General features: G+C 37.3%; 3 protein-coding genes across 4 annotated transcripts; all 3 read right to left on the bottom strand.

The window, feature by feature from the left end:
• Positions 1 to 320: 320 nt before the first annotated feature.
• LOC126750802 (uncharacterized) lies at positions 321 to 10,029 on the bottom strand. Its single transcript, XM_050460531.1, has 15 exons — positions 9,718 to 10,029; positions 9,344 to 9,623; positions 8,416 to 8,566; positions 7,404 to 8,137; positions 6,894 to 7,337; positions 6,324 to 6,430; positions 6,024 to 6,273; positions 5,810 to 5,960; positions 4,947 to 5,681; positions 3,290 to 3,491; positions 2,438 to 2,470; positions 2,092 to 2,377; positions 1,813 to 1,963; positions 962 to 1,692; positions 321 to 895 (listed from the first exon to the last, which is right to left on the bottom strand). Exons 1-15 carry the CDS (start codon positions 9,726 to 9,728, stop codon positions 440 to 442), a joined length of 4,722 nt encoding a protein of 1,573 aa, XP_050316488.1. The 5' UTR covers positions 9,729 to 10,029; the 3' UTR covers positions 321 to 439.
• On the bottom strand, positions 3,065 to 6,883 carry LOC126766218 (esterase B1). Its single transcript, XM_050484114.1, has 5 exons — positions 6,346 to 6,883; positions 6,024 to 6,273; positions 5,810 to 5,960; positions 4,953 to 5,681; positions 3,065 to 3,692 (listed from the first exon to the last, which is right to left on the bottom strand). The coding sequence occupies exons 1-5, from the start codon at positions 6,354 to 6,356 to the stop codon at positions 3,238 to 3,240; spliced, it is 1,596 nt and encodes a 531-aa protein (XP_050340071.1). The 5' UTR covers positions 6,357 to 6,883; the 3' UTR covers positions 3,065 to 3,237.
• A 1,057-nt stretch (positions 10,030 to 11,086) lies between the features above and the next one.
• LOC126766143 (esterase B1-like) lies at positions 11,087 to 16,020 on the bottom strand. Of its 2 annotated transcripts, none has more exons than XM_050484010.1 (5): positions 15,838 to 16,020; positions 12,980 to 13,292; positions 12,727 to 12,877; positions 11,928 to 12,667; positions 11,087 to 11,860 (listed from the first exon to the last, which is right to left on the bottom strand). In XM_050484010.1, the coding sequence occupies exons 1-5, from the start codon at positions 15,885 to 15,887 to the stop codon at positions 11,399 to 11,401; spliced, it is 1,716 nt and encodes a 571-aa protein (XP_050339967.1). In that variant the 5' UTR covers positions 15,888 to 16,020; the 3' UTR covers positions 11,087 to 11,398. The 2 variants fall into 2 exon arrangements, with proteins under 2 accessions (XP_050339967.1, XP_050339972.1); XM_050484015.1 differs by having other exon boundaries at positions 15,827 to 16,020.
• Positions 16,021 to 24,084: the final 8,064 nt, after the last annotated feature.

Raw genomic sequence — 24,084 nt, forward strand, 5'->3', positions numbered from 1 at the left:
GTAAAAATGGCTCTCCGACAATAAGCAAGAAACACAACCAAGCTGAATGAATACATACAAGTATGTACATATGTATTAAGACTACTTATTTCCGTCGATCTCGAGATATCTCGAAAATTTCGGGATTATATGATTATAAACTCATAAAACAAGCAAAGTTGGTTTAAGCTCCGATAGATTCAGAGAAGTCAAAAAGCGCTGGATTCCAAATTTAAGCAGGCTTTCTAAACACAACTGATTAAATGATAAGACGATACTCTGGATCTACACCAGCCACAAAAATTATCAAAAATGTCATTACGGAAGAAAACAACATTCGCTTAACTTTAATTATATATAATAATTTTCAGATTTTATTACAGTTATATAATTTTCTTTATTGTAATAATAGCTAATTAAATAGTATCTACTTGATCTCTTTTGGACCCGACGTTAACATTCAAAATAGCTTCACACCCGCCTCTTTGTAGTATACATCATAAATCTTACATATTTCCGATTCGGGCCAATCCACAAAACTAATTTCGTTGGAGATATTCAAACATTTGTGTTCGCCAAATGCCGACAGCGGTTCCCAAACAGTTGGCTTAATGGAGCCTACATTAGGGTCGGAAGTGCCGGCGAATGTTGTAAATAAATCCAACATATATTCTATGGTACGGAATTCAGCAGAGTCACGTGCCAACTTAAACGATTCTGGCATGTAAAATATATAGGAGAGATCATCGACGTGCGCTACGCCTCGCACATTTCGACCACACTTTTTAATGCGATACAAATTGAAATCCGGCGAGTCAAAGTCGAAGCGATAGAGATACGTTGGTGCTATCGCACGCTGAAGACGGGCACACATATAGCGGTGCATGGGATGGTAATAAGAGCCATACGATGCTAACTGCGTGATGAAATATATTGATAAATGGACTTATCTCGAACAATGCGCAAATATGTTGGTACTTACTTTTATCAGGCTTAGCGCATTCTCTTTATTCATTACTTCATTGCCTATATGCAATTTGATTAACTTCTTTGCTAGCGCTTTTTGCGTTAGCAAATCGCATTTTCGAATTATTTCGCTGGAGAGCACGTATTCTGGATGCAAATTAAGCATATCGTAGAGCTCCGGAGTAGTTGTGTAGAACTTGTAACTCAAGAGTGATTCCAAAGAGGTGCCACCCAACATTAGCGGCATTCTATGGGACCAAGCCGTTATTTCAGCAAACGCCTCGAATGGATCTTTAGTAATTATTGCATCCACTGCGTTGCCATTTTCTATTGTCGGAAAGAATAGATAGGTTAAATTTCGATCTTTTTCTTCTTTAGTTAGGAAATCAACGTTGGTTAATTTCTTCGCTTCAAGTCCATGCAGATACTTTAATATGCTTTCGTTGTCTTCGGAACCTTCATAACCAACATGTTTGGCGAAACGGAGCTGTAAATTGGGTATTTCGCGAATGTGTATAACTGTGCCGGACATGAGTATGGCTTTGTGAAATAGCCCCTCGCATTGCGGTGCCATCATAAGTATATGAGTGGCGGCACCACCCGCGCTGTGTCCAAAGAGCGTAATATTGTCTGGATCGCCATTGAAATTGTGATAATTTATTTTAAGCCATTTTAATGCTGCTACAATATCTTTGAGTCCGGCATTTCCGGAAACCTGCAGTTCAAGTTCTGGGAAACTGAGGAAACCTGAGCAAAAGTAAAAGCGAACATAGTTTTTATACACAAACTGATATATGAACTGAAAAAGTAAATTCTTAGACATTCGGGAATTTGTTCGTTGGTATTCAAAAATTTTGCTCAACATACCCAGCGCTCCCACACGATGTCCAATTGTTACGAATATCACATCTCTCATCATGAAGTAGTCTGGTCCCCAGTTAAGACGAGACGCACTGCCAGTTGTGAAACCACCACCATGTATATAAACCATAACAGGCAGTGGTTTTTCCGACTTAAGCTAAAATTTTGCAAATGTGAATAAACACAATTGCATATTACAAACTTATACTTCTGGCACGTAGAATATACATATAGGAAAGATCATCAACGTGCTCTACGCCTCGTACATTCCGATCTTCTGCTTACCTTTTTGGCATAAATATTCAGATATAGACAATCTTCGGAACCCTCAATGGTATCGGTATAACGATTATATTGTATGCATTTAGGTGCGATTTCAGTGCAATCGCGCACACCCTCCCAATGATCAACTGACTGTGGTGACTTGAAACGGAGTTCTCCCAACGGCGGCTTGGCGTAGGGTATACCATCGAAGCAATAATACTGATCGCCATAAACGGTATCACGCAATTGCCCACGCACTTGTCCATGTGTTGTGGAAATTATCGGTTGTTTGGTATTTTCGTCAAAACTGTCGATAGATTAAATATGTTACTATAGTAACTTTGATGAGAGCAAAGAGACAACTTACTGTGCAGCCATGCTGTGTATTTTCAACTGGTCGCTGCAGGAGGCAAATTACGATTAACTTATGCAAGTTGCCAAATACATTTCAGATAATTTAAATGGTTTACTCTGTCTACCAACTTACAAGGTTAAAGGGGCCGTGACAAGATGCTTATCAGAGCTTTTTTATTACTTATCCACAAATTAAGTCAGTGGTTATCTGAATTGTGCTATATATATTATGAGCTAAGCGATGCGGTTAAGACGGGGAGCGTGTAATACTTTTTCTCGCAATAAAATCCGTTATCAGGACAGTGTTTATTTGGGTAACGTTATTGAAACTCGAACCCCAACTATTGTACACGCCACGTATTTACCATATAGCTCCGTCAAGATGTCAACTAGGTATAGAGTTACATTGACCTTAATAAATTCAGTCGATTGTGGCTCACCCGGAAATAGTCATCTCTATGAAAGATGGAAAGATCAAATTTTTCGTTGTCTATGCTTTTGCTAGCTCTTTCCCAAATCAAACATCAAATATTGGTCTCCACGTTTGTTACTAGCTATAAACCGAAACCTCATAGCACTTGCTGTAACTTAGTACTCAACTTACAATTATTAATTAATATTAAATGGATAAAAACAAATATTTATTTATTATATTTTCAAACATTTATATTTCAAAGTCTAATTAGAACAAATTTTTAACATGTCAGGTTCATAATAACCAAAAGTTTCTTAAAATATTTGTTTATGTAAAAAAAACAAAAAACTAATAAATTGCTGCCAAACATGTGCACACACAGTAAAACTTGGTGTCAACTAAAAAATTTTTATACCCGCCTCTTTATAATATTGATCCCTTAAAACGCACTTATCTTCCTCTGGCCATTTGATAAAGCTCATTTTATCGCTAATATTAAGACAATAACGAGTATCTGCTGTCAGTGGTTCCCAAACTAAACTGCTTAGCTTTTCACAATTCGGATCCGAATAGAGAGCAAAGGCTGTTATCCAATCTATCATGCATTCAATCATCATAAACTCCTTCGTATCACGCTGCAGCTTGAATGAGTCTGGCATAAAGAAAATATAGGAAAGCTCATCTACATGGCATACGCCACGCACCTCACGACCGCAATGCTTTATCCGATACAAGTTGAAGTGAGGTGAGTCAAAGTCGAAGCGATAAAGATAGGTAGGTGCTTTAGCATTAGGTATTCGTGTTTTGAGATAGCGATGCATTGGATGGTACATCAAATCATAAGACGATAACTATAACGGAAAATATAAAAATATATATTAAACAAGTAAAGAAGGGGAAGAGAAATACTTTAAGGCGTGAAACCAATCATATAGAGAAAAGTCAGCTGGAATTTCGAAAATCCAGATATTAGTTACAAGGGGCTAGGCCAAGTTTTCGCTCAAATTGATCTGTTTTCAAAGATATATAGTACTGTTATGAATAAATCACGCTCTTTTATTTTCATTGCGCTAACTCACATATTGGTCGATATATGCAGTAAAAAGCCACCCGGAAGTTAGAAAATTTTTTTTATTAGGTATATGGTGGCTAAGCGAAGTATGGGTCCGATTCAACCAATTTTTGACATCCAGACATACCATTATAAAGGAAGGATTATCCCTTAATTTCAGTGATATAAATCATGGATTGACCGAAATTTTCGGTCAAAAGTCAACTATAGGTACTGGGGTCTAAATATTCGGTTCACACTGTGGTATCAAAATGTAAAGAGAATGCCATGTCCTAAATTTTGTCGAAATCGTTTGGTCGGGTCCCGAGATATGGGATTTCACCAAAAAGTGGGCGGTGCCACGCCCAGCGTCCAAATTTTCACACCACTTCCCATAAAACTTTCTCATATAATCTCGGTGGTGAAATTTAATGCCTCTGGCATATTTAGCTATTGATTAATTGCGCTTTTGTAGTTTTTGACAGTACCGTTATATGTGGAGTGTGTGGGGTTATCTTCTGATTTCATCTGTTTTCACAATGTAGATAGAAGTTCTTGTACAATTAATATTGAGCAAATTTAGTTATTGTGGCTTAAGTGTTTATGTTTTCGGTTAATGGCGATTTGTAGGCGTGGCAGTGATCCGATTATGCCCATCTACGAACCTTAACTTTTTATACCAAGGAATCTACATACCAAGTTTCATCAATATATCTCAATTTTTACTCAGCCGGATTTCAACTTTGCTCGTCATCCTGATCATTTACTATATATATACATAACCCTATATCTAACCCTATATCTATATCGCATAGTTTTAGTGATACGCATAACCGTTATGTGAACAAAACTATATTACTCTGTAGCAACTGGTTGCAAGGGTATAATAAATATAATTTGTTTATATATTAGATGGAGTTTACAAAGAATTAGAAGCGAAATTAAAGTAGTGCGATTGCCAAATTGCAACAAATATTTCTTAATTTTGCCCAAAAAACATTTTCAACCCTTACAAAGCGATAATATGAGAAATTTCCAATTTAGAAATTAATTTACTTAGATGCCTAAGATCAAACGAGTGCTCAATATCCAATTCCTTCGCACCTAAATGCATGTGTATAAGCTTCTTTGCGAGTTGTTGTTGTGTGTGCCCATCACATTTCTCTCTGGCTTCATATGGGAGCAAGTACTCAGGATGCTTTCTGAGAGTTTCATATAGTTCAGGTTTCTTGGTGAAATAGTTGTAATGCAAAAGACCCTCAAATGAGTTGCCACCTAACACCAGCGGCATACTGTGACACCAAGATTGCTTATTGGCATACATATCAAGTAGGTCCTTGGTCAGTATAGCATCTGGCGCAGACTCATTTTCGAGCGTAGGAGAGAATACGAAAGGAGGGCATTGCTTCAGTTCTTCTGGTGTCCAAATTTGAAGATTGCAAAGGCGCTCTGCTGGCAATGCGCTGAGATAGGCAAGTATATCGTGGTTATTCTCTTTGCCCTTATATCCCAAGTGTTTGGCGAAGCGATATTCCAGTTGGGGAATGCGGCGTAAGTGCATTTGCATGCCGGACATTAGTATTACTTTGTGGAAGAGATTTTCACATTGCGGCACATACATGAGCATTTGTGCTGCATAGCTGCCCGAGCTATGTCCGATCAGTGTTATATTATCGGGATCGCCGTTGAAGTACTGACAATTTTTCTTTATCCACTGCAATGCCATGACGATGTCTTTGAGGCCCGCATTACCGGGCACTTGAAGTTCGGGTTCCGGGAAACTGAGGAAGCCTAAGTGGTTTGAGGTGGAAAACTCGTTATCTTATTCTGTTCTTCTGAATTAGTTATTAAGTACTTTTTCCTTCAAGGCTTTTCTTTAATCCAGACTTTTTTGAATTTTCATATATTTCGTCACTTACCTAAGGCACCTAAGCGATATCCAATACTTATAAGTATTACATCTTTCATCATAAAGTAATCGGGACCCCAGCTATTTCGTGAGGCATCTCCGGTTGTGAAAGCTCCACCAATCAAATAAACTAAGACCGGTAAGGGCTTTGTAGAACGTGGCTAGATTTAAGTGACATTCAAATGAATATTATTTTATTATATTTGAAATATTGCCAAGATCACCTTCTTCGTAAATATATTTAAATACAAGCAATCCTCATTGCCCTCAATCGCGCCATTGGAACGATTGCTTTGCATACATTTGGGCGAACATATGGTACAGTCCCGTACGCCAAGCCAAGGCTCGACAGGCTGTGGTGATTTGAAGCGTAATTTACCAAGTGGTGGCTTCGCATAAGGTATGCCATCGAAACTGTAATAGAGTTGACCTCTCAACTTGCCACTTGCGGTGGACACTATTGGCTCCAGAATTCTAAAAAGTAAATTTAGTTAATTGCCGATATGTGATCTGTAAGAATTTACTCCCGGCCGTCGTGCGACTTACTGCGAATCCATAATTTGGGCAACTGTCTTCTACGGTGTAATAACGGAAACTGCGGCTGCACCTGTGCCATTCCGTAGAAACGGTACTTGAGTTTTGTATATGTTTTGTGATATGGCATTTTAAGTATATTTTATTTACATAACATGCCCTTGTTTGAGCACAATAAGATCTCCACGTGGTTTATAAAGATAATAATAAACTGTTGACTAAAGTACTTGCTTTCTCAATTTAATAAAAACATTTATCACCATAAATTTGTAGACGTAATACAAATGTTATCTTTGGTACAACAAAAGCTATTTCTGAAGTGGACAGAGCTAAGGTATCGTGATGAGAACTTAGTATAACCAATTGTGACTCGAGATCAAGGTGTGATTTAACACTTTGAAAACAAACCTAAAGCCAAACCTTTTTGCGGTTATGTTTACTTGAAAAAATATTCTCAACCATTTACATATCTACGTGTTTTATATTTGCAAATTCTACATGTTAAAATTTAAATACTTTTGATGTACAATTTAAAAAATACTTTGTCAGCACCGTCTTTACTCTTCCGCCACTTCATACAGACTATCCCACACTTGTAGTTTATGTATTTCCGGCAACTCGATCACTTCTAAATCCTCACTTACATTTAGGCAATGCAACTTGCCATCAGCTTGCAGCGGCATCCATTTGTTACCGCCGAGATTATCACAATTCGGATCAGAGTTTGCGGCAAACGAAGTCCAAATATCTATTTTCCGTTGGATTGTACGAAATTCAGCCGTGTCTTTGTCCAGCTTCCAAGCAAAATCGCCAAAGAACAAGTACGAGTGATCATCGACATGTGAAACGCCGCGTACTTCTTTACCACAATAGCGGATGCGCTGGTGATTAAAGTCGGGAGAGTCGAAATCGAAGCGGTAAAGGTAGGTGGGAGCGCGTGCATGTCGCAACCGCGCCTTGACGGTGCGCAATATGGGATGCCAGAATACTTTATACGAGGCGTACTATAAATAAATGGAGAGAGTTTCGAGCTAAAATAGTAATTATATACCGCTACTCAGAGTAGTCACCTCGCAGTAGTTGAGTATATGTTCCATCTGCAATTCCCTCTCGGCAAAATGTGTTTCGCGCAATTTCGCTGCCAATTCTCTTTGCGTTTGTATGTCATGCTTTTGTTTCAACTCCAATGGCAACATATGTTGTTGGTTTTCGTTTAACTCGTGCAAAAGGAACGGTGCCATATGGACGCGCGCAAACATGAGAAGACCCTCAAAAGATGTACCACTAATTATAACGGGTATATCATTGCCCCAAGCATCGGCAAACAGAGCAATCGGTTGCTTCGGTATAATACATGTCTCTGTTAAATACGGTTCAATTACTGGGCCAAATGCGAAAAAGCAATCATCCAACTTCTCCTCTTTGGTAAGCAAGTTGTGACGTAACAGATCGGCAGCGGGTAACTGTTGCAGGTACTCGAGTACATCGTGATCATTGTCATCGCCAGTGTAGCCATTAGCTTGTGCTAAACGTTTTGGTAAGGCCTTCAGCGGCGACAGCGCCCATGGGCAGAGTACGGTGCCAGACATAAGTATAGCTTTTTGAAAGAGTCCTTTCGCCAGCGGTGACAGCATCATAAAGTGTGTGGACGCAGAGCCGGCGCTCTCACCGAAAAGAGTTATGTTATTCGAATCGCCATTAAAATTTTTGATGTTTTCTTTAACCCACTGTAAGCCAAGAAGTTGGTCTTTCAGACCCGCATTGCCCGGGGTGCCAACTATGGGATCGTGCAAGCTAAGAAAACCTGTAAATATGACAATAAAGTGTTTCAAAACTCCATTATAAGGTTTAAGGAGGATAAATAACTATTTGATAAAACAGAAGACGAGATCACAAAATTTCAAATGTGTATGGATATCATTTATGCGAACAATCAGAAAAAACTGAAGAAGCAATAAAATTAATTGACATGTTCAATTGCTTTTTCCGCTGTAACTAGATATTTCAAACAAAAGCTCACTGAATTAAGTATATTACATATGTATCTTTATATGTGCACACGCCTTTTCAATTACCACTTACCTAATGGGCCCAGCCGGTAGGCAATTGTGACTAGAATGACATCCTTCATCATCAAATAATCGGGGCCATGCAGATCACGTGTCGGATCGCCTATTTCAAAGCCACCACCGTAAAGAAAGACCATGACAGGCAGCGAATTTTCTGATTTTAGCTGTTTAAATATAAAGAAATATTGCGTTTTCAGAAAAGCTCTTGGATGGCTAGTATTGTTCTTGAGCTTTTTCTAAGCATACAAATTGTAAAATTGCAAAAGTTATTTTCGAAGTACTAGTTCATAAGCTTAAGAAATGGTTACGGGAAAGAAATTAGGCGAGAATGAAAGGGTAGTCCAAGAGACTGAAGCGTATTTTAAAGCGGATAATCAATCTTACTGCAAATACGGTACTAGAAAGTAGGAGAATCGCTATAATGTTTCGCAAAGAGTTTTGTAAGAGAAAATCCGAGCATTTGAAAATAATTTTGATGCATATATCGTAAATCCAAGCATTTGAAAATATAGTCTCCAACGATTACGAATTTAATGATAAATCATGAAGCAAACTCTACACCACAATCGACCTTTATCACACAAATCCAGTAATATCAGTCCAGTTGTGTCAGTCTCTTGACAACCATAGTGAAACAGCTAGTCGACATATGAAATATTTTGGTGGAATAGTCGTTGTTTTGCGGATAATGCTTCAACGTTTCGTAACCCTAAACCATAAGTAGAAGATATATAACGGGGCATTATTTAAAGCCTGTATATGTCCTTCTTTTTTATTATGTTGTTTTGTTGATGAAAATCATCGCATATAATAATTTAAAGATCGTTATATTATTATTATTGCTTTTTGTTTGAAATTAAGTGGAGTGAGTCTGTTAGTTTGAAATTGCACAATCTTAAGCTTCAATAACACTCCAACCAACAATCTTATCAACCACTTACCTTCTTCGCATATATATTCAGATATAAACAGTCCTCGTCGCCTTCGATTTCATTTGTGCGAGCATTTTTCTGCAACGGCTTTTCGGCTTTTTGCGTACAATCCAACACACCTTGCCACGGTGTCGCGGCTAGAGGCGCCTTAAAGCGTAATGCACCCAGTGGGGGCTGCGCAAAGGGTATGCGCTCAAAGCTGTAGTAGTTGTCATCGTAAACGGACGTATTGCGTTTACCTTTGACGGTGCCAAGCGTTGTTTCCGCCAGCACTTCTGCATTTGCTGAGCTAAATTTGATATACGAAACATACATATGTATATACAAATATTATGATATTACATTTTTCCAACAAAAATAAAACGCTTTGCCACTTCACATACTTGCCCGTCATAGCTGCACCGAGAATAAACGAAAATTCCCCTTTGTCGAAGTAAACTTTTTTAATTGATTACGTTTTGATATATGTATGTATATTTAGTACTACACGTAATTATTATCTACTACGCTTATATATACATATGTATATATATATATATATAGTATATAATACTATTCAAACGCTCTACAACTTTTTGTTTTGTTTATCACTTTTATTATTGTTATCTAATTACAGTGTTGTTGCAGGCGACCAATTGACTTGACTAATGTGAAACCGCACGCTATGGGGCACAAGTAGCAACTGTCGGTCTATAGAATTCAAACACCCATTGCTACTAGATTTTGAGTGTAGTCGGGTAAGCAAGTGCATATGTGCATACACACAGCTGAAATATTTGAGCATGTTTATTAGAATTTTATTTTTGTTTTGCTCTCTCTTTCAGCTATAGAAACTGTTGCACTGATGTTAGGAGAGTTGCGTGCTCTTGAATATATGTATGTATGTATATATTTGAAAAAGGCATTAGGACATTTTTTTAGAATTTTTCAATATTTTATTTTCATTTCTCTAAATTATACCGCAAACTTCTACATTAAATGCTTAGATATTTAAAATCATCAAAGCAATAGCTACTTTGTTAACGTAAACAAACGCACGATCAGTAGGTGAGAGATAAGATGACGGGAGAGCGAACACGTGTTAGAGAGTAAAATAGCATACGATGGAAGGTGAGTTGAGATTATGAGCATTTTTCTTTAGTTTACTCTTTCGTTGCATTTTTGTAAGATAAGCGAGAGAGTGAGAGAGAGAGAGTCAGGTGAATGCATGCAAACAGGTACTCTGAAGAGTTCACTTAACCTGTTACACTTTTCAATATTTGCTTTTATTTACTCCTTCGTTGCACTCACTTTGAAACGTGCTCTCAATAGCGGTTTGTAAGGTGTGCTCAGCGTTTACTTACTTGTTCTTCGAGATGCACAAAATTTATCTTTAGCAGGTCAATGAACTTCGCTTTGTCAATTGGCCTTGCCACGTTGTGAGAAAGAAATGTTTATTCGGGATCTGCCTCAAATAATGCCGCATTGCCACATCCAATATCACAACCAAATTTGATAGCAAATATCTTTACCAAAGCCAGTTTGAGATTCATTTGGGGTAAAGGCTTTATAGTTTATGGTAGAAAAGTGTTTGTTTAGTATTGTTTCAAATAAAAATATTACAATTATTTTAAGAACGTTCCAACGATGTAGAAAATTAGTGTTATTAAATATCTTTAATTAAAATATGATGTGTTGTTGTTTAAGAAATTGTATTCCAGTTTTCTCCCTAAACCATTCAGTTGAGAATTTTGATTTATAAAAATTTGCTGATTGAAATGAATTGGTGTTCTTTATTTCGAAACATTGAATTTCGTTATTATTATTATTATTGTTACCTTGTCTAAATATTGTAAAGGTCTGCCTAAGCAGGTATCGGAATTCCATTTTATTTTATGTCTCAAAGTATAATATTTCAAAACCAACTAATGTTAAATGTAAACAGAATCTATAAAAAAAACTGTCAGACCATAAAGGTCTTAACCACAAAAACACGATTAACGTTGAAACAATAACTATTCATAAAAAATTAAAATGTTCAAGAATCAAAAGCTTAATATCTTTAATGTTATACAACATCTACAACTAAAACAAATTCTCGTTTGTGAAAAGACTAATCCAGGTTTTCAGATGTTTGTGCGGTAAATATTTGATTTCAAGCTCTTCGTCTATATTAAGGCATTTCGGCTGCGCATTTTCCACATCTTTCGCTTCGACTGGTTGCCATTGAATCGGTTCGATTTCGGTACAATTCGGATTGCCTGTTGCCGCGAATGCCGTCCACATACCAATCATGCGTTGAATTGTTTTGAATTCACCGCTTGTGGGTGGTAATTTGTCGGCGCTCGCATTGTAGAACATATAAGAGAGCTCATCGGCATGACATACTCCGCGAGCGGAGCGTCCGCAGTGCAGAGTGCGAGAGTGATTGTAATGCGGTGAATCGAATGCAAAACGATAAAGATAAGTGGGCACATTAGACGCGTAGGCAGCACGTGCTAAGAGAGTACGTTGTATGTCAACGAGAAAGTGTCTGTAAGTCAAGAGCTGTAAGCAATAGAAACATAATACTATATCATTGAAATGTTAAATAAATTGCTGTTTCATATAGTACCTCCAAGTATTGATACAGATGTTTACTACAATGCGGCTCCGCTTTACCAAAATGCGCTTCCCTCAGGCGTAGACCCAATTCTTTGCAGTTCTGCATATCACACTCTTTTTTCACAATTTTCGGCAAAACTGCCACACAATCTCCGAGCTCATTAATTAAATGCGGATTTTTTACAGTCTCATTATAATGCAACATGCCTTCGTCGGCTGTGAAACCCAACAGTATTGGGATTTCATTGCTCCATGATGTTATGAGTAGATCTTTAAATGGTTTTGTCAACAAACCGTTCTCGCTTTCGTACGGTTCCACCACTGGTGTGAAAGAGAAAAATGCACGTTCATCATTCTCATGTGGCTGCCTGAACTCTTTATAAAATTGTATTAGTTTTGAACCGCTAACATTTGAGAGATAAGAGAATACATCTTTATCTATATTTTCACCACAGTAGCCTAATTCTACGGCCAGCCAATAGGCGCGATTTTTGGGTTCCTGTTCAGTCCATGGGCAAAGTGCTGTACCTGATTGCAATATCGCCTTATGGAAGAGGCCCTGCGTTTTCGGCGTAAGCATAAGCAGATGTGTAGCAGCGGCACCAGCACTTTCGCCGAATATTGTCACATTGTTGGGATCACCATTGAAGCTGGCGATGTTCTCTTGAATCCAACGTAAAACGAATAATTGATCCTTCAGGCCTGCATTACCAGGCACTTGTACATCCGGATCCGGTAGCGAGAGGAAACCTAAAAAAAGTTGATTTATAAATTTGTTGAAAATGATAGGGAGGCAAATACATACTAACCTAAAGCACCCAGCCTATAGTTAAAAGTCACTAAGACGATTTCTCTCTCCATGAAATAATCGGGTGCATAAACATCACGTGTAGCTTCACCAAAACGAAAGCCACCACCATAGATCCAAACCATTACAGGTAGTGGCTTAGTAGATTTTAGCTGCAACGATTTAATAGCGCAATATACATATAAATGACATTGATCGAACTTAATAAATATATATATGCTCAAATGTTTTATAATGATCGATGGCTCTCTCACCTCTTTAGCGTATACATTTAAATATAAACAGTCCTCAGAGCCTTGAGTGATGCCCAGGACGAAGTGTTTTTGCAATGGTACATTCCCCAACTTGGTGCAATTACGCACTCCCGTCCAAGGTTCTGGTGGTTGCGGCGCCCGAAAGCGCAATTCACCAAGTGGCGGTGTAGCGTATGGTATGCCTTCGAAGGCATAAAAGTGGTGGTTGTAGACGGTTTTACGTTTAACACCTTTAACTTGTCCGTACTTAGTGGGTATGATAGTCGTTTCACTGGTTGTTGCCTGATATTGTTGTATGCGATGGGCCATCAGTCTGGGAAATTTATTATCAATAAATATTATGAAACTTAGTTAAGTTTTATTTTGATCATATTTAATTTGAGGAAATATTTCAAATTTGACTTGTTGTTGTTTACCAAAAGAAGAACAGAATAGGTACATTGCGACAAAAGGGCACCCGTAAATTGTCATTAAGTTCCCCAGATAAATGATATTTCAAAAAAAAAATGTATTTTGCTAAGTTGGTAGGACTGTCCTTAGCTACCACCTATTAGAGCGATATGTCAACCAGTTTATTTACAATTTTTACAATGGATAAAAATATCAAACAAAGAATTTGTTTCAAATTTTGTATTTATAACTAAATTTCGTGTGCGGAATCGTTTCAAATGTTAGAAAAAGCTTACGGTAATTCAATGAGAGTGATACAAAGTCTTCAAAGACGATCGAGCGAGGCCTCTTTCAATTGATAAAATTAAAAAAAAGTGAAGGATATGGTGCTCGAACACCGTGAGATAAGTGTTAAAGAGATGGCAAGAGAGCTCGACATCTCGCGCGAGTCCGCTCGAATGATTTTGGAAACGCGTTCTTGTTCGACTTGTCCCGATAAGGCTGAATTTTTTTCATCGTAAACGAGTCTCTTTCAACATTCATGGAAAGCTTTATAACTGCCGATTAGACATGGATTTATGAGTTTGACGTGCAAGCAAGTCAAGAATCGTTGAAATGGAAGGTAAAAAAACGAGGCGAAACCAAAAGAAAAACTCGCCAAAGCCGCTCAAAAATCCAGGTGATGCTCATCGTTTTTTTCCATATTAGAGGTTTGGTGCATCATGAATTTGTTCCGATGGGAAAGACGTTGATCGTTTTTAAGAAGTTCTATTTGGCCGTACTGAGGCGTTTGCCTGAGAACATCCGTCGAGAACGGCGGGAATTGTATAAGAACAATTCATGGAATTTACACGATTATAATGCACCATCGTATAGAGCCAGAATCCAATGAATACCATCGATCAACCACCGTATTCACCATATTTGGCTTCTTGTGATTTTTTCTTGTTCACGAAACTGAAATTCCCGCTCCAGGGAACCCGTTTTCAGGCGATCGTAGAGACAAAACAAAATTTGCTGATGATGATTTGGGATGAGTATATTACATATGATGGAGATTACTTTGAAGGCGACCAAATCAATATTGATGAATAATTAAACATATTGTGTTTTATTTACAATTTCTGGGTACTTTTTCATCACAATGTATAAGAAAAGCTTCGTTCGTACTTTTAAAGCAAAAAAATTGTCCTGCTTTTGATAGTTAGCTTAGATTTGCTGCACAAATTGAATAAAGACTAACTACTTGTATAATCCTCTCAAATACTTTTGGAATGAAACATTGTTTTCAAAAATGCTGCGAAGAGGGACAGAATAACGAAATTGCACGGCTCTAAGTTACTTCGAAGCTCACTTAGTACTTAATACTCAGTACATGTAAGTCTCTTCGGGGTAGTAAACAATTTTATTAATCTATCAATACGTTGTTAATCTCAGCATTTGCTAACTACAGTTTTTCTCGTTTCATCATTTCTTAGTTTGCTCTGAAATTTCTGGTAAAAAAAGGTCTGCGATAGTAAAAAAAATGTTTAATTCAACAAACAATAGTTCCCTTTAGCGGTAAAATACGGATTGTTGCGACCCTCCATCTTTTCGATACCATTTCTGTAGTAAGGTTCAAGATCAATAACGCTATGTATGGTAATAGGCGCTGCCAGCCGATTGTTGTGTTACAAAAATTGCTTCAATCAATATATTATAAACTATAATTCACAAATTAATGATCCGACAGCTATCAAATTTTATGCACGCGCCTTTTGAAGTTTGAGGCTAACTAAAAGTCATATGGAATTAAGTCTAGTAACGCATATACATATGTGTCAGGGGACTTTTGACTGAACCCTATTATGTGGAAGCAACAACTAAGTTCTCCTGCACAACGGAAAGTATGTGTATCTTTACTAAATTGCGTCATTCCATTTGATTTATACCAGTTGCATTTTCATTTCGCCACTGAAATTGTTGAATAATTTCGGAATTACAGTTATAAACTACCAGCTTTCAGTACGGTATATGTATGTTTTCCAGAAAGCGAAAGCAACAAGTTGTTTTCGTTGAAAGTGAAATCGATTGGACATTGTAATTTACGTCAATATTTATATTTTGATTACGCGCTACAGATTATACATTTTTATGAGCAGTTTGTTTCTTTACACGAGCTTAATATGTTGAACTAAGTCGTTCTCCTAACTGCTGTAGGAAATGCTACAGAAATGGGAGAATGTTTTCAAGTACGTTAATTGAGTAGAACAAATAGTTTTGCAATTCTTTGGAAATTTTGTATTCTGTTTATATATTTCAGCAACAAGTTGCTATGTATTTCAAAAAATTCTTTTTACATTTTTGTGCTTTATTTGTCACTTTATAATATATTTGATTTTGTAAGTTATTCTAGAATTCTCTTTTGGCTCTTTACTGAATCATAAATTATACAAGTTTGTTTAGAATAATATTTACTTATCACATACTTCACGGCCATCTGCAACAAATTGATAAGAGGCACGTTGATATCGACCATTTTCACGGTACAGATAAATATAGATCAGTTATCAAAACGCACGTGTCAAATGGAAGAAAATCGAACTTTACTTTATATTTAGTTCGACGCAAAGTATTATAGAGAAAAATTGTTCATCATTAGTGAAACGTCGAGCGCGAACTGTCTTAGTATTCTAGTATATGAAAGTTGTCGCTTAGCTGCGTTCTTATCGGCATATAAATACATATGTACATAAGTATATTTGTGCAAATTATTGTATTATATACATATGTATGTACATATGTGTTTATGGGCACTTGGATTAACGGGCAGTAGCTTTGTTTATCAAGTGTAATTGCTCTATGAACTTAGATGTGTGCGTGTGCATATTAATGTGTGCATTTTAACTCACTGAATTCTTCTTTCAGCTTGTTTATTTTATACCCTATACATGAATTCGCTATTGTCTATCTTACTCAAATATACATAATGCAAATAAGTATATGACACTAAAAGTTAAATTAATTAAGTTTGCAGTGAAGCTTTTATTCAAAGTCTGTATATTTTGCTGCGACTAATATTAACTTATACTTTAAGGCTTTTTTAAATCAACAATTGCATATTTATATAGCCGGTTTTTTAGAAAGGTTCAAGAGATATTACTAGGTATAATCAAAATGCTGGGTAAGAAAAGCTGTATTGCCGCTCTCAGAACAATCAACTTTTTGTCTGGGAAGTATCGACAGTTAACAGCAATTGCAATTATAGTAAAATTATAAAGCAACTTTTCGAGCGGGTCTATGTCGACAGTACGCTAGCTTTAGGAGATCACCAACGCCCGATTATTTTTTTTTCTCTTAGACATAGTTCAGCGAATTAAAAGACAGCGGTTACGCTGGCTAGGTCATGTTATCCGGATGGATGGAAACACTCCAGCTCTGAAAGTATTCGACGCAGTACCCGCCGGGGGAAGCAGAGGAAGAGGAAGACCTCCACTCCGTTGGAAGGACCAAGTGGAGAAGGACCTGGCTTCGCTTGGAATATCCAATTGGCGCCACGTAGCGAAAAGAAGAAACGACTGGCGCGCTGTTGTTAACTCGGCTATAATCGCTTAAGCGGTGTCTACGCCAATAAAGAAGAAAAAGAAAACTATTTATATACGAAAGTAAGACTTTCAATTGTAAAGCAATTTAAAAACGTTTCAATGAAAAATTGAAACAAGTATTGATCGACACAACAGGTTTATTAATATATGCGTTATTAATTATGATACCCTGAACAGGGTATATTAAGTTTGTCATGAAGTTTGTAACACCCAGAAGAAAGCGTCGAAGACCCTATAAAGTATATATATAAATGATCAGTATGTTGAGCTGAGTCGATTTAGCCATGTCCGTCTATCTGTCTGTCTGTCCGTTTGTCCGTCTGTCTGCCTGTATATATACGAACTAGTCCCTCAGTTTTTAAGATATCATTTTGAAATTTTGCCAACGTCATTTTCTTGTCAAGAAGCTGCTCATTTGTCGGAACTGCCGATATCGGACTACTATAACATATGACATTTACTTTTTGAAGATAATTTCATTTAAATGCCGCGGCTGCGATATTCAAAGTCTGAATGATCGCAATAGCCCGAATTTCTTCGGAAATCGAATGCTTGCATGGGAAGCTTATTTCTGTAGACTTTAGACTTGAAACTTCCGTTAAATCATTTGACGATATATCTTCACGAAATTTGGTATGATTTATGGTTCATAGAAGTAATGTAATATCGGAAGAAATTGTTCAGATCAGCTAACTAAATCATATAGCTGCCAAAAAATCGAACGATCGGAATCAAGGGCTTGTAGGGAAAACTTCCGAATTTGACATGGTATCTTCACGAAATTTGGCATGGATTACTGCTTAATGCAATAATATAATCTCCGAAAAAATTGGTCAGATCGGATTACTATAGCGTATAGCTTCCATACAAACTGAACACATAGTTACTAAAAGAAATGCACCTGTGAAGGGTATATTAGCTACGTTGCAGCCGAAGTTAACGTTTTTTCTTGTTATTTTTTATTAACCGTAACAAGTTTGCTTTTTAATTGAAGGAGCGAGAGAACAAATAGTTTTAATGCAATTTCGCAGTGATGCAACGCTGAGAGAGCTTTCGTCTTTCTACCCGCTAATTTTTTTATCAATTTTGTGGTATTTGAAAATTGTCAGCTTCTTCGTTGCGAATTACTCGTACTGTTATTTGCGGCGTAAAGGTGTTAAAATCTCATCTCAACAGAAGTTATACAGGGTCCGGCACTTGAAGCCTATTAAAAAAGCTATTTTACAACTATTTTTATTTATTTCAAAGTACAAAATGTGTGAAATAATCATAAATTCAGGACCAATTTTTGCTTTTGCTCGATATGACCACCTTTGTTTTAACTATGGCCTTGAGACGGTCAAAAAACGAATCGAAAGCTGCCCGAATGTGACTTTGCCGGTATTTTGGCCCACTCACGGACAATGGCTTTCTTCAGCATCTCAAGACTGGTGTATTTTTTACCTCGGACCTTGCTCTCCAAAATAACCCAGAGAGAATAATCCATTGGATTCGCATTTGGTGAATTCGAGAGCCATTGTTTGGTCGTAATGAAGTTCGGAACGTTGTTTTTCAGCCATTCTTGGTTCACACGCGCTTTGTGAGACGGTGCTGAGTCTTCTTGACACGTCCATGGTTTGCGACCGAAATGTTTGTTTGCCCACGTCTTCAAAGCAGCCTCAAGAACACTTTTCCGATAATATGTCGCATTTACTTTGACGCCAGGCTCGGTGAAAGCAATTGGAGAGCGCCCATCTGCGGTGACAGCGGCCCAAACCAATATTTGTGGCGGGTGCTGCCTCCTGGTGGCCAACCGATGACTTGGATTCTCGTGTGAACGGTCGATCAAGTACACCCTATCGTTTTGAGAGTTTATGAGTTGCTCAATTGGAAAATTTTTTTTTTCAGAAAACACAATGTTCGGAATTTGATCGCTTTCGGCCAAGCTAAGCAACTGCTTCGCTCTCTCAAATCGTACTTGTTGCTGTTTCGGTGTGAGATCATGAGCCTTTTGGAACTTGCAAGGCTTGACTGTGAGCTCATTTTTCAATATGCGTCGGATGCTGCGGTCGGATATTTTCAGTTTCTTAGCCATTTGATTGGCTCTTCGTCGTGGATTTCGCTCAAGTCGCTTCTTCACTTTCCGAACCATCTCACGTGACGTTGCAGTCTTTTGATGAACACCTCCATGCCGTTTTGCGATGCCACCAGTATCATTGTAACGAGTGAAGGTGCGATAAACAAAAACTCTATTCACATTAAGGTGTTTGAGCTCACGAACAATTGCTGGCTGTGATTTTCCAGCTCTTCACTTTTTTTGCGTTCACTTTTGGCAAAACGCTTTTGTAACAGCTGATTCCAGAGCGACAGCTGCGCGAACGGTCTGAAGTTGGTTACACTTCGAGTGACGGACCCTGTAAGCATAAATTCCACCAATAACCTAAGCCTGGTGATCAAGTGCAGAATAACTCTTGCCAACTGGTGGTACTTTCGGAGAAAACAAAACTCGAACAAAAATTATGCTCTAAAGATCTCTCATTATTCTTGTTTCATTATACGGCACAGAAATATGGACGGTGGCGACCCTTGACAAGAAACTACTAAGAGCATTCCGGAGAACTGTTCTTGGCAAGATCTTAGGAGCCGTCCGCGTGAGGAATGAGTATCGAGGTAGATGAAACCACGAACTGTATGAACTAGACTGCGAACTAGTTAAGCAGATAAAAATTTGAAAAATGCGTTGCTTAGACTATGTCATTCTCAAAACTTCTTCGACTCGAGACCCGTGGATGGACAAGGGAAGCAAGGGCGCCCACGACTCCAATGGAAAGACCAAATGTATAGCGATTTGTCTTTAATTGGGATACACAACTGGCGCGAACTCACAAAGGATAGAGGAAACTGGCAAATTTTCGTATTGTCGGCCCTGACCGACCCAGGACCGCAATATCATTATTTAATTTGCCATTAAATGCTCCTATATAATATAGAACGGGATATTCAAAAAAAATGCATCAAAACGCTGAAACGTTGCCAAATTGCACGCCTGAGTTAACCACAGGGTGCACAGTGTGTGGTGAGATGCCACCCAAGCCCATGTGAACACAAAATAAATGCTAAAGAATTACTGAAAGCGTGCATAATATTTTTGAACTGTTTTGTTATAAATCGTTTACTTTACTGCTCATCGATGCATTTGACACGTATACCGCAACTGTTTTTACCACTTTTACACGCACACACATACATATGTATATACGAGTTTATCGAAAAGATTTCAGTTGCAGCACAAATATTATGGCGAAGAACAGGGTTCTGTAAAGAGTAGCGAAGCCAAAGTGCAGTCTAAAGCATAACCCAAAAGGTTAACAGACGCCTTTGCTTCCAACTTCCGCGCTTTCCCTTTGGTATTGCCATATTTTCTTCGTGATTGCTGTTGCCGAAATTTTCTATTTTCCAAAGTGCCAGCTTTTACTATTCAGCGTGCCAATTTCCTAACGCTCACCACATTTCACGCCAGTTTCCAGTGTGTGAAAAACGGTTAAAGCTAGTAGCTGGAGTCGCTGCCATTTGGAATTGATTTTAATCAATATTCCAGAATTTCACCCATATTTGCATAGCACAATTTATGATAAAGCGATTATCGGAGAGTTTTTTATTTTGTATTGATTAATTGTATTTTTAATTTTTCAAAAATATTTTTCGTTATAAAATTGGTTTTATTACTTTCATTGAAACCACAAAGTATGTTTTTTATTTGAAAAATGCAGGAATTTTTAGCTTTTTCTGGCATCAATATTTAGTCTGGAAATAAGTGGCACCAAAAATGGTGTTATTCGTCCATCAGACAGCGGCGGCTGGCCGCGCATTTACAGCGTTTCAACGCGTTCGTTCTTCATTATAATTTAATAAGCTCCCTGGTGGCGAAAGATTTTGTTTGCCATGCAGTTGCCGTTGGGAATGAGATGTTGGAGATTTTGGTTTTCATATTGGAGCTTTCGGCCGTTTGCGGTCCACCACTCAACTCACGAAAGTGTTGAATTACACCAGAGGGAAGTGCGCTCCGCTTGTCTACGATGTCGCGGAGAATATAAGTTCGCCAATGCCAGCGCCGTCTTTAGGGGTTGAACTGCCTGATACACAGATATATTTATATTAGAGATAAGCTAAGTATTTGCGCGGGCTGATGATATGCGCCACATGCTGACTCAAATATCTAGCATTGGCGTGATAAAATAAACGCTTATTTAATTTCTCATTTGCTTGAATTTTTGTGGCATTTTACTTTGATTTGGTCCCACCCATTTTTTATGTTGGGCAAATACGCTTGAAATAAAATGGTCAACAAGTGTAATTAATGCTCGGCTTATTTGACTTTTGCAAACGCTTAAATCACACTTTTTAATTACTTTTTGCTTAGCGTCGCTTGGCGCTTGGCCCGTGAGCGCTTTCGGTTTATTCCAGCGGCGAAATTTAATTTACTTTTGCAGTCATTCTCATTACTTTCATGTTGAAATTTAAAGTACGAAGTTGCATTTTGCTTATACAATGCGAACTTTCGCCGATTGAATAAGACCGTAACATACTTTGATCTGTTCAAAAGTGAATTTTTACTTTCTCATAATTGGGGAATAATTTAATTTCGGCAGCTTTGCTTCAGCAAAATTCCTGCCAACTGTTGGCACAATAATTGCCGAAATCGACAATCGATTGCAGTGCCATTAAATTGAAAAGTTGTTTTCCCATATGAAATAGCAAACATAAATATGGAATTACAACAAAAGTAACTGAAAAGTTAATAAAAGTTGGAGAATTTCGCACAATTTGGCACCGACATGTAATCAGGAATTTGAGCAATATGAATTTTGTGCATACGAATATGCATATAAATATACATTCTTTCTGGTATATATGCATACAAATGTGCATGCACGTCGTTTTAATCCTGTGGGAAAGCTTAAACAACTTAAATAAGTTTTTAGTAGCAGCAGTATTCCTGAAAATACAAAAATACAGGGCAACTGGTGTTTGTTGGTTTCTATTCATTTTGCTACGACCAAATAGTGGGTTTTAGAAGTCACATATTTAAGACTTGGTTTTACATGAACAGTTGTTCCATAAATTTATGTAAAGTATGATAGAGTTGCAGAGGCTTCTTTCCGGCTGCAAATCTCAACCATGACTGTGTCTAATCTTTTAGAAAATCGCCCATCTGACACAAAGTCTTTCCATTCTGAAGCTTGAGTGAGTTTATTCCTCTTAATTTTATTTAGAAAATCTGTTTTTTCAAACTGCATATTTTTATACTGTGTCTTTTGTTCATCGGTTGTTTGTAAGTCCTAAAACTAAAAGAGTCAGATATAGGGTTATATATATCAAAGTGATCAGGGTGGAACTTGGTACACGTATTTCTTGATGAAACTTGGTACACGTATTTCTTGGGTAAGAAGGTTAAGTTCGAAGATGGGCAAAATCGGCTCACTGCCACGCCCACAAAATGGCGGAAACCGAAAACCTATAAAGTGTCATAACTAAGCCTTAAATAAAGATATTAAAATTATTTGGCACAAAGGATCGCATTAGGGAGGGGCATATTTGGACGCAATTTTTTTTGGAAAAGTGGGCGTGGCCCCGCTCCCTACTAAGTTTTTTGTACGTATCAAACTACTATAGCATATTTCTCAAACTTAGTTTTCTTTATATTCGGATATGTTATTGAAAATCACTAAAAGTGCGTTAACGGACTAACAAAAAACGTCAGAAACACAAAATTTTACGGAAGAAATTGCAGAAGGAAGCTGCACCCAGGCGTTTTTTAATCTGATTTCAATGAAATTCGGTATATAATATTTTCTTAACACCCTGATGACATGTACAAAATATAGGTGAAATCGGTTCACAACCACGCCTTCTTCCAATATAACAATATTTTGAATTCCATCTGATGCCTTTTCTGTATAATATATATGTACATTAGGAACCAATGATGATAGCGGAATAGAACTTTACAAAAATACGGTATTTGAAAAATATGTAAATGACGTATAATGAAATCTCGATTATTTTATCATGCGAAATTGTTCGGTGACACCCGAACTTAGCCCTTCCTTACTTGTTCATTTTAGTTTTCTTTATATTTATGTTATGGCTTCTACAACTCAATTTTCAAATTTGCCTCCTGTTGACCGCTGGTCATTCAATAAAACTAGGCTGGTAACGGTAGACCTTCGTGAAACCTTAAGCCGAATATACAAAATTAAATTGACTAAGTCTCACAAAAAGCTCTGCGTGGTTTTCTAATTTTCTTTTTTTCTAATTCTCAGGCAGGATTAGCAATGTGATTGTAAAGTTCCGTATATGTATATTGTAAGCTACAATTTCCAACAAAGCCAACTCCTCATCCCTGATTCTTTTTCATATGTACTTAAAAACCCCTCTTATATTATATTATGAAAATCGATGATGAAATTCAAAAGGTTTTAACCTCAAAAAATTTTCGTCTCTACTCATCATTAGTGACGTCCTCGTGTTCTAACCAGCTTTGCTATTTAACCTGTAATAAAATATCAAACGAAAGTCTACGTTTTCGAAAGAAATCTAAATTGTATTCTGTTTCCTAGAAATGACTTATTACCTATGGAAGTCAAATTAATTTCACTGTAATTAAAATTCTTAGTATAATAATAATAATAGCACATCTTACTAAATTAACTTAAAACTACAAATATATTTTCTAGAACTAATACGCTTTAGTAATTACCGAAAGCAAAATCAGTGCTTATTATTCTTCCCCAGAGTATAAATACATCGGCCAAGAGAGTCTAATGCACTACAAACGCCGGAGTATGTTAATTTATGTACTCCCGTTACACACATGTAAACATGCACATCGCTACATGGATCGCTACAAGTGCGTAGCAGTAAATAAGTGCGATAATTTAAAAGGGCACGCACAAAATTTAAGACTTTATTATAATCAGTTACTCTTTTATTGGTGCAGAACTTTCTTTTGAGCATTGTCGATTCCTTTTTCACAGGCTATAAAATCATGTAAACATTTCTTCTGTGCGATGTTGATTTTTTCTTCCCTTTCGTGCTGCTTTATTGCTTTTTACGGTAAAGTGCTTTAGTTGAAAAGTAAGTCAATTTGTA

This window comes from Bactrocera neohumeralis, chromosome 2 (assembly GCF_024586455.1).
Source record: "Bactrocera neohumeralis isolate Rockhampton chromosome 2, APGP_CSIRO_Bneo_wtdbg2-racon-allhic-juicebox.fasta_v2, whole genome shotgun sequence".
NCBI lineage: Eukaryota > Metazoa > Arthropoda > Insecta > Diptera > Tephritidae > Bactrocera > Bactrocera neohumeralis.

What these genes read in the sequence shown, in the direction of transcription:
- LOC126750802 (XM_050460531.1), bottom strand. An exon ending in TAAATATATTTACGAAGAAG is followed by an intron (nt 5,961 to 6,023) that starts GTGATCTTGGCA and finishes ACTTAAATCTAG; the next exon opens with CCACGTTCTACAAAGCCCTT. An exon ending in TGAATATTTATGCCAAAAAG is followed by an intron (nt 1,964 to 2,091) that starts GTAAGCAGAAGA and finishes GCAAAATTTTAG; the next exon opens with CTTAAGTCGGAAAAACCACT.
- LOC126766218 (XM_050484114.1), bottom strand. An exon ending in ATATCGCTTAGGTGCCTTAG is followed by an intron (nt 5,682 to 5,809) that starts GTAAGTGACGAA and finishes CAAACCACTTAG; the next exon opens with GCTTCCTCAGTTTCCCGGAA. An exon ending in GCACTCGTTTGATCTTAGGC is followed by an intron (nt 3,693 to 4,952) that starts ATCTAAGTAAAT and finishes ATTTTCCGTTAT; the next exon opens with AGTTATCGTCTTATGATTTG.
- LOC126766143 (XM_050484010.1), bottom strand. Translation starts at nt 15,887, where the DNA reads ATGGTCGATATCAACGTGCCTCTTATCAATTTGTTGCAGATGGCCGTG. An exon ending in TAAATGTATACGCTAAAGAG is followed by an intron (nt 12,878 to 12,979) that starts GTGAGAGAGCCA and finishes AAATCGTTGCAG; the next exon opens with CTAAAATCTACTAAGCCACT. An exon ending in CTATAGGCTGGGTGCTTTAG is followed by an intron (nt 12,668 to 12,726) that starts GTTAGTATGTAT and finishes AACTTTTTTTAG; the next exon opens with GTTTCCTCTCGCTACCGGAT.